General features: G+C 42.6%; 1 protein-coding gene across 1 annotated transcript in view; it reads left to right on the forward strand.

Annotated features, from left to right (window-relative positions):
• The window catches only part of OCA2 (OCA2 melanosomal transmembrane protein), a 367,587-nt gene that overhangs the window by 186,855 nt on the left and 168,478 nt on the right, over window positions 1-12,254 (forward strand). Inside the window, exon 15 of the mRNA XM_006116097.5 lies at window positions 2,936-3,068. Within this exon, the coding sequence (XP_006116159.1) occupies window positions 2,936-3,068 (133 nt within the window). The remainder of the gene's footprint in view (window positions 1-2,935; window positions 3,069-12,254) is intronic.

The raw sequence follows: 12,254 nt of genomic DNA on the forward strand, positions 1-12,254 counted from the left end.
GATAATCTCCACTTGCCTTATCCCTCATTCAACAGTGTCCCAAGCATTTTATTTTCTTGGGATTGAGGATTTTTGGTTTGTGGAGCCTCAGAGTTCTTACAATTCAATACCAGTCATATTCCTGTATCTCTTCAGATTATAGAGGAATCCTGCAAACCTTCTAATGTGGAAACAATTACTACTTCTTCATTTCTCTTGAATCATGGTTCTTGTGGCAGGGGGTTTCTGTCTTGTTTTGTGATCTGAATCTTTAAAGAAAGAGGCCCTTATGCAAACATTTGGGTAGTTAGGCCCATTTTCTTGCAAAATGTCCATAATTATGTAAATATACGCAGGACAGCATGTTTGTTTTTGTGGGTAGATATTTAAAAATCTAGCCCTGTAAGTTTTGGAGATCTTTGTTTGCTCACATGGATCTTGGTAGGCCTCCTAAAAGTTTGCAGATTAATTCTCTCCTAATGTTCTCTCCTTTAGCTTTGGATCTTAATTTAAGGCCTGGTAAGTATTCAGACCATTCTTTATGATCATTTACAGGGTTGACGTAGGCCAGTGGTCTCCAAACTTTTTAAGCACGAGATCACTTTTTGAATTTAAGTGCAATTCAAGATCTACCTAAAACCCAGATACCCTGACCCCACCACCTTTGTGCCCCTTCTCCGAGGCTCTGCCCCTGCTCACTCCATCCTCCATCCCTCCCCCATTCTCTGTCCCTTTCACCAGGCTGAGGCAGAGGGTTGGGGTGCAGGCTCTGGTCTTGGATTAAGGGATCTGGAGTGTGAGATGGGCTCTGAGCTGAGCTTGGGGCAGGTTGGGTTGCTGGAGGGGGTTCTAGGTGCAGGCTCTGGGAGGGTGTTTGGCTGTGGGGTGCTTGGGGCTGGTGCAAGGGCTTGGAGTGCGGGAGGGGTTCATGACTGGGGTAGGGTTTCAGGATGTAGGCTCTGACTGGGCACTGCTAACCTCAGGTGGCTCCTGGGTGATGGTGCAGTGAGGTGAAGGCAGGCTCACCCTTGTCCTGGCCCTGCACCACTTCTGAAAGCAGCCAGCAAACTCCCCCCATCCCAAGTCCTGTTGTATCCCCTGCCCTGCCCTGTGAAGATAGGATATAGAGTGGGAGAGGGAGCACCTTGACATCAGTGCCACTCCTCTTCCTCCCCTGCCCTTCACAGCAAGCAGGAGGTTCTTGAGGGTGGAGGGAGGCAGCTCCAAGGCAAAGGGCAGGAGGTGCACAGCAATGGGGAGAGGGGCAGCTGAAGTGCTGGCGCTTGATAGCCTCTTGGCCAAACCAGTCAGGATCCCCTGTCAGAGGCTTCAAGAACGACCATTAGATCCTGATCTACTGGTTGGTGACCACGGACTTAGGCAGTCTATCCAGAAAAGATTGAAGGAGTACGTCTGGAAGGCCTAATTTGTGCATGTGAACCCTAATGATTCTATGCTGCATATCTTTAGGATTTCATTTTATTTTGTGCATTCTCTATAGGTCATGTACCAGGATCTGAAGAGTCACTACATTTTCATGAAAGGTGTGTGTGTGTGTGTGTGTGTGTGTGTGTGTGTGTGTGTGTGTGTGTGTGTGTGTGTTAGAGAGAGAGAAAGAATGAGAGAGAGAGAAAGAGATACACTGCCCCTGTCATCTACAGTATTTGGACTTGGTATAGAGTGACCCCTAATCTTGTCCCATGATAGCAAATGAGAAGCAGCCTTTCTGTCTCATTTGTTCGGGATATTTCCGCATCACATATGCTTGAACTGAGAAACTTTCCGCATAGATGCTTCCTATAGGGAATATAGTGCAGTGGAACAGTGTGTGTTCAGGTGGCAAGCAAGCTGTCTTAAAATTCAGGATGCAAACAGGCCATGATTCTGCTTGGAAACATTATTACTATGTGTTATTTGCATAAAACTGCACCAAAGTCCTTTAGCTGAGGCTGGGGCACAGAAAGATTAAATAACTTCTCAAAGTCACATGGGGAGTCTGTGGGAGAGATGTGAATTGAACCCAGATTTATTTTATGCTAGTCCAGTGCTGCTGCTAATAATAATAATAATATACATTAATTATTAACAACTTCCTCACAAATCTGGCTCTATGGGGATTCCCTGTTGTCTGGATACTGCAGGAAACCTTGCTATCAGTATAACTCTTATATCTAGAGTGGAAATTCTTTGTTATTAGGAACTTTTAATAAAATTAAAACAATTTAATATAAAGAAACACTGGCTGAAAATAGGGGACAAATCTTGATTTTTTTTGGTAAGAAATAATGTGTGAGATTTTCAAAAGCACTCTGCAATTGGCTCAATTCTTCTGCCATTTAAGTGAATAGAGTTTTACCTTCAACTTGAATGGGAACAGAGCTAGACCAACACTAAGTACTTTGGAAAATCCCACGCCAAATATTGAATATGACATTATATAATATAGTCCCCTTCCACTTGATCCTTCAATGAGCCCATTAAGTCAAGGCCTCCATCATACAATAAGTAAAGAAACTCAAACAAAGACTTAAATTGGAGATAAAATATTGCAAAACATGTTCTCTTTGCTAGGTAACACTTTTGCTGTAATAGTATATTGTAGATTTTGGGACAAATTTAGGTTGAAGTGAAATTGATGCAAAAAGTCTTATTGTATTAGTAGAAGCAGGAACTGGTTATTAGTGTATAAATATAAAGGAGCTATTCTGATACACTGAAATGTAATGGAATATTTTTGGTTGGTTTGGTAGATATGAAACTTTTATAATAATAGTTTCCCTAAGCGTGGGGAAGCACAAAATATTCTATGCTTGGAAATGTACTATTGCCTGCTTTTTGATATGTGTATATAATCACTGAATTGTTAAGTACATAATGACAAATATGGTTTTTTTTTTTTTTGCAGGTAATGTAGGGTAACTGAACTGGAATTTATAATTGCATTTTTTACTCCTAGGGTCTGGATTTTGCAGCATTTACTGGACATATGTTTGTTGGAATTTGTCTTGTTCTTCTGGTCTCCTTTCCTTTCCTCAGACTACTTTTCTGGAACAAAAAGCTTTACAACAAGGAGCCAAGTGAGATTGTTGGTGAGTTAGAGCATTAAATCATATTTTTATAGCCATTGAGTTGGATAATGTTTAAAATTAAGTGAATGCTGTCTACCATAATATTGTGTGTGAAAAAATATTGGACCATACAGCCTTATACCATCTTTGAATGATAGTATTTCACTAATTAATTTGGTTTTAGTTGTTTTTTATTTGTCAAGCAATGATTTTCCTAATGTTACTGTTTTTATTTATGTCTTATGATTTCTGTATATACTGAAGGTGTGTGGCAAACTATATGTAATGTACAATGACAGTAAATATACATTATGCTAGTTATATCACCTGAAATTAATGAAGCATTTTTCATTGTGATGAGAAGCATAATTGAAAGAGGCTTACCAGCAATTTAAAAATTATTGTTGTGTGTTTAGTTTTTCTTGTGGGTCACTAATGGTTGGAAGAGGTGCGACCATGGGAAGCTGATCTAAACTACTCAAGAGAATATTTGTGCAGGATTCTCACTCATAGCATTTTATTCCCTAGGTCTAATGGTTTTTGATCCCAAGGGCAGGTATAGTGGGTTGGGGCCTAAGCTATATGTGCTATGTCATACAGCTAGTTACACCATATAGCAGTCTAAATGCTGCTTTTGGAAGCTGTTACATTTTTCTCTTGTCTGCAGCAAGAGAAGGAGTTTACTGTAGGAGCTGTGACTCTACCTTGCTGTTGTGACACTTCAGTCCTTACAATTCTTGCCAGTTTGGGGGTATTTTCTTCTGGTATGCCCCTTCCCATCTGCCAATCAGGTCCAGTACTTTTAATTTGCCTTGTAGCTAGATAACCTCATTGATTTTTGTTTCAGTGTTGTTTGTCTAATTTGATTACTGGAATTGTTTGTCTAATTTGATTACTTAGTCATTTCTCTAATTCGATTACTGGAATTCCCATCCCAGTAGGGCTACCATGCCCCGGCACAAGCTGCTGAAGAAAGTGTTACATACCTCTGTCTCAGTTGGCCCTGTTTCAAGGAGGGTACGTAGTAATAGTGTCTCCTTGATTATGGAACATGTAGATGGTATCATGAGCTTTCGTGGGCACAGCCCACTTCTTCAGATGACCGGTCTGAAGAAGTGGGCTGTGCCCACAAAAGCTCATGATACCATCTGCATGTTTTGTTAGTCTATAAAGTGCTATCAGACCATTTGTTGTTTTTTAAGTTTATCCTGTACAGACTAACTTGGCTCCTCCCTGAAGCTCCTTGATTATGGTTGCTCACCTTCACCAATAAGAATTTAGTGGTATAGATGGCCAGAGTCAAAGAAAATGAAGGCCGAACATAATGGTATCACACTCCAGAACCGTGTGCTTCAGTGATGGGATACATTTGGGCAAAGGCTGGTGACAATCACTTGAGTTATAGCCAAAGTACAGGTTGATCTTTCAGATTAGGTGATTGTCCTGGTCAAATCCTTTCTACAGTACCTTAAAAGGTAAGTGCACGAGAGTGTTGATGTGTCCTGTCATCAGGTTTGGGCAGCATTTGATGTAGTTAATACAGTAATGAGATCTATTATCTTAATAGTGACTCCCACCAGGTATGGGTGGCTGTAGTTTCCTCCCTGTAGCTGCAGAGAAAAACCTAAAGACTTGTCTTACTCATGAGACAGCTTGTTTTGAGCTGCAGGCTTTACAGAAGTTTAAAGAGACTGAAATGAACACCCTGTTCTCCTGGGTATCCTAGCTCTTAAGTCCTCTCCACAGGGAGGAAAGGGAAAAGTTCCTCTGCTTAGAAACCTTGTGACTTGTGCCTTGATACTTGATTTCAAGGGAGGTGAATGCCACTCTGCTCAGGATTCTCATTCATACAGCAGAAACCAAACCCTTTTCAGTATGTACCCCAAAATAAAGGGGTTTTGATATGTGCTGTGGTGTATAAGAGACAGAAGGTGGGTGAGGTAATTTCTTTTATTGGACAGACTTCTGTTGGTGAGAGAGAAACACTTTCAAGCTTATACAGAGCTGCTCTTTTGGTATTCTTCACACACAAAAAAAGAGAAAAAACAACAACATTTGACTCAGTAGAGTTTAACTCTCTACTCAGTGTGCTCAATGGACTCAACCTGAGAGTCGTTGACCTGCTGAAATAAATTAACTACAATTCTTTCATAGAGATAACATTATTCAATGTCCCATGTGTCATTATTACATGCAGAGGAGTTCACTGAAATTGCCTGGGTAGAAGCTTTAGAACTTGCAGATCTCTACTTAGGGATATTCAAATGCAAAGAAAGTAAAAGAAGATTTACCATATATATGGAACTACCAAATTCAGCCCATTTTAGTCAGTTTCACAGTAAAAGGATTTTAACAATAATAATTCCATTATTTCAGTTATTTAAATCTGAAATTTCACTGTTGTAACTGTAGGGGTCGAGACAAAAAAAAAAGTGGGGGGTGTTGCAAAGTTACGGGGAGGTGGAGAGCAGCAGGAGGGAAGGGAGGCTGCAGTACTGCTACTCTTACTTCTGCATTGGTGTTGCTGGTGGCACTGCATTAAGATCTGGCCAGTTGGAGAGTGGTGGCTGCTGGCTGGGAGTCCATCTCTGAAGGCAGAGCCTGTGCAAGCAGCAGAGCAAATGTAAGGATGGCATAGGATGGCATAGCCACCTTTACTTCTGTTCTGCTGCTAGAGGGATGCTGCCTTCAGAGCTGGGCATCTGGCCAATAGCCGTTGCTCTCTGGCTGTCCAGCTCTGCAGGCCGCTCAGAAGTAAGGGTAGCAATACTTAGGGAGGTCAGATTTCACAGTCCATGACACATTTTCATGGTCTTGAATTTGGTAGGGCCCTAGCCATTGGAGAATTATACCACTAATTTTGTGTCTTGCTGTTTGGCAGGGCCCTCCTTAGGATAGTGTGGAGCCTGGGAAAAAAACCCCGCTGCAGGCTCCACCCTGCCCTGCCCCTGCTCCACCTGTGGAACAAGGGTTCCTGCTGCCACAGAGAAGCTGAGTGAAGAGGGTTAGGAAAGCGTGCTAGGGCAGGGCAGAGCAGATGGGGGGCAGGGCAGGGACTTCAACAGGAGAGTTGTCCCAGGCCCCATACTGCTCTATGGATGGCCCTGCCAAAAGGCAAGATGCAAAATGAGTATGAGTGCAGGTGTGGAGTGACACTTGCTGCCACCCCATACCAAGCCCATGGTAATCTTTTGGGTCTTATCCATAGGACAGTTGAGGCAAGCATCAATGCTTCATGTTTTAATGCTTCAGGGTTCAGCTTCCTTGGCTGATCAGAGACACCAGTGGGGTGACAGCCAGTAAGTGAAAAGATAATTTACTGAATTCCCAACTTGTCCTGAGTTGACAATTGAAGTATACAGGAAACATGGGCTAAGACCTCCATTTTCACTGCTGTAAGGGAGGCTCCAGAATGCTAAGAATGTAGGAAGTTCCCACTTTCTTGTACAGGGCCCAAGAATAAGAATCCTGCATGGATGTGCTCGTCAGAGAAAAAATAATTACAAGGTGAGTAATTATCTCTTTGTATGGAGGGGAAAGTGAAGCCCCTTAACTTTTAAATCCATTGTAATTTTCTATAATTATAAAAGATTATTACCTTTCTTTGCCAACTAGGAATATATTATTATAATAATTGTTGGTATCCAGTAATTTTTTCATAAAGTACCTGTTTGTGATTTGAAGTGAAATTAGTTTTCTTTAATGAATTTTTTTTCCAATTAAAGTGGCATCTTCATGTATATTTTAATGTATAACTGGAGCTGTTATACAGTAAGACTTTGCTTTAAGTGCCATTATGCATGGAGTCTCTGTGACAGATTTTTACTGGGCCCTTTGAGGTCCTCTGCAGAAGATGCCATGTTTCTATGACATCCTACCCTAGAAAAAAATCAGTAAAGGTAGGTCCTCCAGGGCTTCCTAGAAAGACTGCATAGAAGCAGCCAATCAGAACTCAGCAAGTTCAGTTATAGGGAGGTGCAGCGTCTGAGCAGGTCTGTTTCTAGCTGAAGCTTTGGGGTAATAAGGAGAAAGAGTATTCATGGAGAAAGCCCTAGGCTTCTATAGCACAGCAGGCATGGACCTGAAACTAGCTCAGAAGGAGATGAGGACTGAACTCAGACAGGGGACTAAAAATTTGAACAAAAGCACAAAGACAGGCTCTGTTGGACCTCCTAGAATGGCAGGGATGGAGAGGGGAAAATTGTGACTGGCTGGGTCACAAAGATCACCTTGAGACTGTTGCCTGATGGGTTGATCATACCTCTGAGCCTGCCTTCCTGCCTTCTAGGGTTCCCCACCACCATATCCTGCTGAGCCCAAAGCACTGGTCTCCCCCAACAAAGGCATTAAGTTGGGGTTACAGCTCACAACAGAACATCACAAACATTGAGAACAGTTCAGTTCTGGGAAGGCTCCGTCACAGGCACTTGACACAGCACCCCCGTCCACAGCCCCAATGGGACCACATCCCAGATAAATCCAGCTTACCCTGCATAAAAGCTTTGCACAGAACAAATTCAGAAAGTTTGTGCCCTTTATTAGTGAAAGATAGATAAGTACAGCTGTTGTTTCCTTCAGGTAATCATTATTTACACAAGATTTAATAATAAACAAAAGTGATTTTGTTAAATATAAAAAGTAGGATTGAAGTGGTTGCAAGTGATAACATACAGATCAAAATAATTTTCTAAGCTAAAATAAAACAAAACACCCCAGCTAAGCATAATATATTAAGAGAAGTTACAAATAATAATTTCTCACCCTAATTCTTATTTCAGGAGAAATCTTTTCCAGACCAGAGCTTTTCTTTCTGTCATTGGTCCCTCTCTATCCCTGGCATTAGCGTTCTTTTGTTTTCAAATCTTTTCATGTACTCTTGGGGTAGGGAGTGGTCTGTAAAACCAGCTGAAAACATAATAGTTTGCTTCTCATTCCTTATATAAAATTTCCCTGGGGGCAGGAAGCGTTTGTTCAATTTCCCACCTCATGTGGAAAAGTACAAAATTCAAGATGGATTCCAGCACCTGGTGGCATGGTCACATATCTTTGTAAGACCAACCATAGACCAGATTTGCAGGAATAAACCACACTATTCACAGATCATTGTCTTGAGCACCAGGCTACTAAGTTCCTTTAGTACCTCTAATGGCCTTGATTAGCACATTTAGATATGTAAATAGAATTATACTACATAATCGTAACTTCACGTACCTGAAGGATACATACACACAAATAGATTATACACATTCAGGTGATTACGGGCTCTCCAACGATAAGTTGCATGCCCTAATTTGTATAAAACATGTTCAAGGTATGCATATTCAAAACATATTTCCATTAAAAATATACGGTCACAAAGTCACAGATGAGCCACTGAAAACCTGCCTCACAAAAGCAACAATTGATAGGGGTTTGCAGGTTTGCAACCAGGTGCTCACGAGAGGTGAGTGCTCTCTGTCATAGACTGCTAATAAGAATTATATAAACAGACAAAAAATTCATAGTGTAGACTCTGATCATTTTTACCTATAAAAGTGTAAAGTTTTTTTGTGATTTACTTTCACAGAAAATTGCATTTTATGCTTTTAACTTATACACTGTTTGAATATTTTAAAGAAATCAGTTGTGTATAGTCACATTACTGATTAACTTGAATCATACTTTCAATCATGAATATTATATTTAGCCAATAAAGTGTTGTAAAGCTTCAAGAAACTGGCATATTTTGCCTCAAATTAGCCTCCTTATTTATAATCCCTGTTACTCTGTCTACTGTATTCAGAAACAGTAGTCTTATAATCAGTGTACTGTGCTTTCCCCATAATCAGCAGCTACTCCATCTCTGAGAAGCTAATCAGTAGCTGTTCAATGAAATCAAATGCTAAAGCACTATTTCTACTGAAATTTTCTGTGAAATGGGAAGAGAAGGTGATAAACACAGATTTCATTAAAAGGTAGCTGCAGTAATTTGGCTTTAGAGAAGCAATATAATATGTTCGAGATGTCTTAATGAGTCCTTTCCATCTCTAATTGCCATGATTTTGTGATAACTTGAAATGTATTGTTTGAAGCAGCTCTTTAATCAACTAAATATCTGCCGTTTTGCTCTCTGATTAGCAATCAAACAGTCTTTGAAGTTATGCGAACTAGCACTGATATGTTGTTCTCCACTGATTTTTATTGTCTGTTATGTACTTTAAGTATCTTCTGTTGTTTTTGGCTACTTGGATTAGTCAGCTCTGAGTGAGGTACTAAAAGAAGATTGACTTTGATTTTAAGGACAGGTAATTCTGTTTGTTTGAGTAGAATATTGACATTTTATTTTTAACCTTGTGCATTACCTGTCACTTTAAATTTTGGCATCAGATAAGGACTCTAAAACCCGAGAGAGCTTGTGATCTCCCCAGAATATGGCTTTACCTCCTGTAGTTTGCTAATCTTGAAGCAAACATAATGACACCAGAAAAGAGAAACAAACATAAATAGAAACAAAAAACAGGACTATGCAGCACTTTAAATACTAACAAGATGGTTTATTAGGTGATGAGCTTTCGTGGGCCAGACCCACTTCCTCAGATCAAATTGTGGAAGAAAATTGGCATGACCGTATTATAAATAGAAACGATCAAATAGAACTTTAATATGTCTATCATGGTTTCAAGGTGAACTGCACCCTTACATCACTTTTAGCACTTCTTGTTGTAAGCAGAACCTTGTGGCCCTCCCTCTCTTAGACTGGGTCTGTGGGTGGGCTGCACTCCCCCATTTATCAATAGTGTTAAGGTGACAGTTCCAACTAGCTGTGGTTCTTGTCAGCCCATTCCCTCCAGGGGCCTGTGACCAGGGTGGTTAAAGTGACTAAAAAGTGGCTTTTTAAAAACAAAGCATTATTTACAGGCCTGCTGATGGGGGGAATGGGTAAAGGGGGCAATTGCTCTAGGGCCCAGAGGGTGGCAACAGTGGTGGCTGAAGCTCCTGGCCCCTTTGAATTGCTGTGGGAATGCTGGAGCACCACTCTGCATGGCTTTGAGAGCTATGTGGGGGGAGGGCGGGAGGCAGGCGATTGTGTGGAAGGCTCTCAGGGCTGACTGCCTCCTGTCCTGCCCTGTCTCTTCTACCCTCAGCCCTGCCCGTTCTGGGCATGGGGAGCCGGGCTCCCCCACACTTTGCCCTGGGGCCTGCAGTGGCTGTCAGCCCTGCTGATTATTTATTCATTCTCCCAAATATACCAAGCACATAGAGTAAAGGGTAAAACCAATAAAGGTTTACATACACATTTTCCCTTTTACCTAACCTTTAATCTTTCCTTAAAAGCTTTTGGGCTTTTAAGCCAGCCCAGTCACCTCCACTGAACTGCCTCCACTGGTGTCTATCTCCTTGCCAGCCAGTCAACTCTACACTGCAAATAAAGATCCCTTAGTCCAAGCCCTGTGGGTTTTAATCAGTAAGCATGGGCCAGCCAAGGGTGTCTAACTGCAGTGTGGATATACCTTCAGTCAGACCTTACCCTTTTCTAGGCCTGGTGTTCTCTAATGTTTAGAATCCTCCTTTTTATCCTAGCCTTAGCCCTGGGAAGAGTAAACCATTCTCAGCTTGTCTGGAGCCAGGTAGTGGAGACTGGCCAGTAAACGTCTTCCCACGGTTCTCTCTAGGGCCATTGCTATGTCAGGGTATGTCCAGACTGCATCTCTCTGTTGGCAGAGGGATGCCGATTAGGCAGGTCGACATTGCAAATGAGACAGGGATTTAAATATCCCGTGCCTAATTTGCATAAAAATGACCATGTGTTTTGCCAACTCAGCACTTTGTCGGAAAAAAGTGGCAGTCTAGAGGGGGATCTGTGGAAAAAGAAAGCCTTTCTCAACAGACTCCCTGCAGGACGCATAAGGGATCTGTCAAAAAAGGCTTTCTTTCTTGACAGATCCCCCTCTAGACTGCCGCTTTTTGCTGACAAAGTGCGGAGTCAGCAAAACATGGTGGCCATTTTTATGCAAATTAGGCACGGGATATTTAAATCCCTGCCTCATTTGCAATGTCAACCTGCCTAATCTGCGTCCCTCTGCTGACAGAGGGATGCAGTCTAGACATACTCTTAGTGTTTTGCCTTTCTTGCTTAGGTTTTTAACCACCCCCAACTCCACAGCTGTCATAAAGAAATATGCAGAGGCACAGTCCTCACTATTAATACTGATGTTTCTCAGTTTGTTATAATCCCTAGGAGGGGTGTGTGGGGGGAAGAGGGGGAGGAGTCAGGAAGCAGAATGCATTAAAGAAACATGGGAAAAGAATATTCGAATTTCCCATTACAAGAAGGGAAATATATTGAAGAAAGATTTTCTATGTCAGGCCTGGGCAAAATACTCATCCACGGGCTAGATCCAGCCCACCAAGCTGCCAGATCCGGCCTGCAGAAGCACCAGGGAGTCTCAGGCAGATTCGTAGCCTGCCCTTGCCTGCTGCTGAGAGAAGCTGCTGCTGGGTTCTGTTTGAACAGCTGAGAGTCCTCATGCACTGCTCCCACCCCCAGCACAATCCCATTGGCTGTTTTTGGCCAATGGGCGTTGCCTGTTGTCAACAAGCAGCTTGGGGGGCACTCCCTCCCCTGCTATCAAGCTAGTAGGTGTTCCAAAACCACTTGGTCCCTGCAGCCAGTGTGGAGGTGAGGCTGGTGGGGAGTCTGCTGAGAAGGCTGCTGCTTGGAGTCAAACCAGTAAGTCTCCCAACCGGAGCCTGTCTCTGGCACCATTTGCCTGCCTACCCCACATAACCCAAACCTACCTCCATATACCACACCCCAGTCCCCTGACCCATGTCACAACCCAAACCCTCCACCCTTCTGCACCCATATCCCTTCCTAGATTCTGCATGCCAATCCTCTGCCCCAGGTAACAGCCCCTCCTGTTCTAGGTCACAACCCAAACCCTTTGCCTCCTTTCCTGCACCTCTACCCCACATAACCCAACCCCTGTGTCCCCTCCTGCCCCCATATCACCTCCCAGATCCTGCACTCCAATCGCCTGTCCCAGGTCACAACCCAAACCATCTGTCCCCATTCCTGCACCCATATCCCCTCCCAAATCTAGCACCCCAATTGCTTGCCCCAGGTCATAACCCAAACCCCTGCATGCCCTCTTGCATCTTAGTCCCCTTCTCCAGGTCACTACCCCCTCTTAGCCAAGATCACAACCCAAACTGCTGCACTGTAGT

The sequence above is a fragment of the Pelodiscus sinensis genome, chromosome 1, assembly GCF_052426305.1.
Source record: "Pelodiscus sinensis isolate ZL-2025 chromosome 1, ASM5242630v1, whole genome shotgun sequence".
In the NCBI taxonomy this organism is placed as follows: domain Eukaryota; kingdom Metazoa; phylum Chordata; order Testudines; family Trionychidae; genus Pelodiscus; species Pelodiscus sinensis.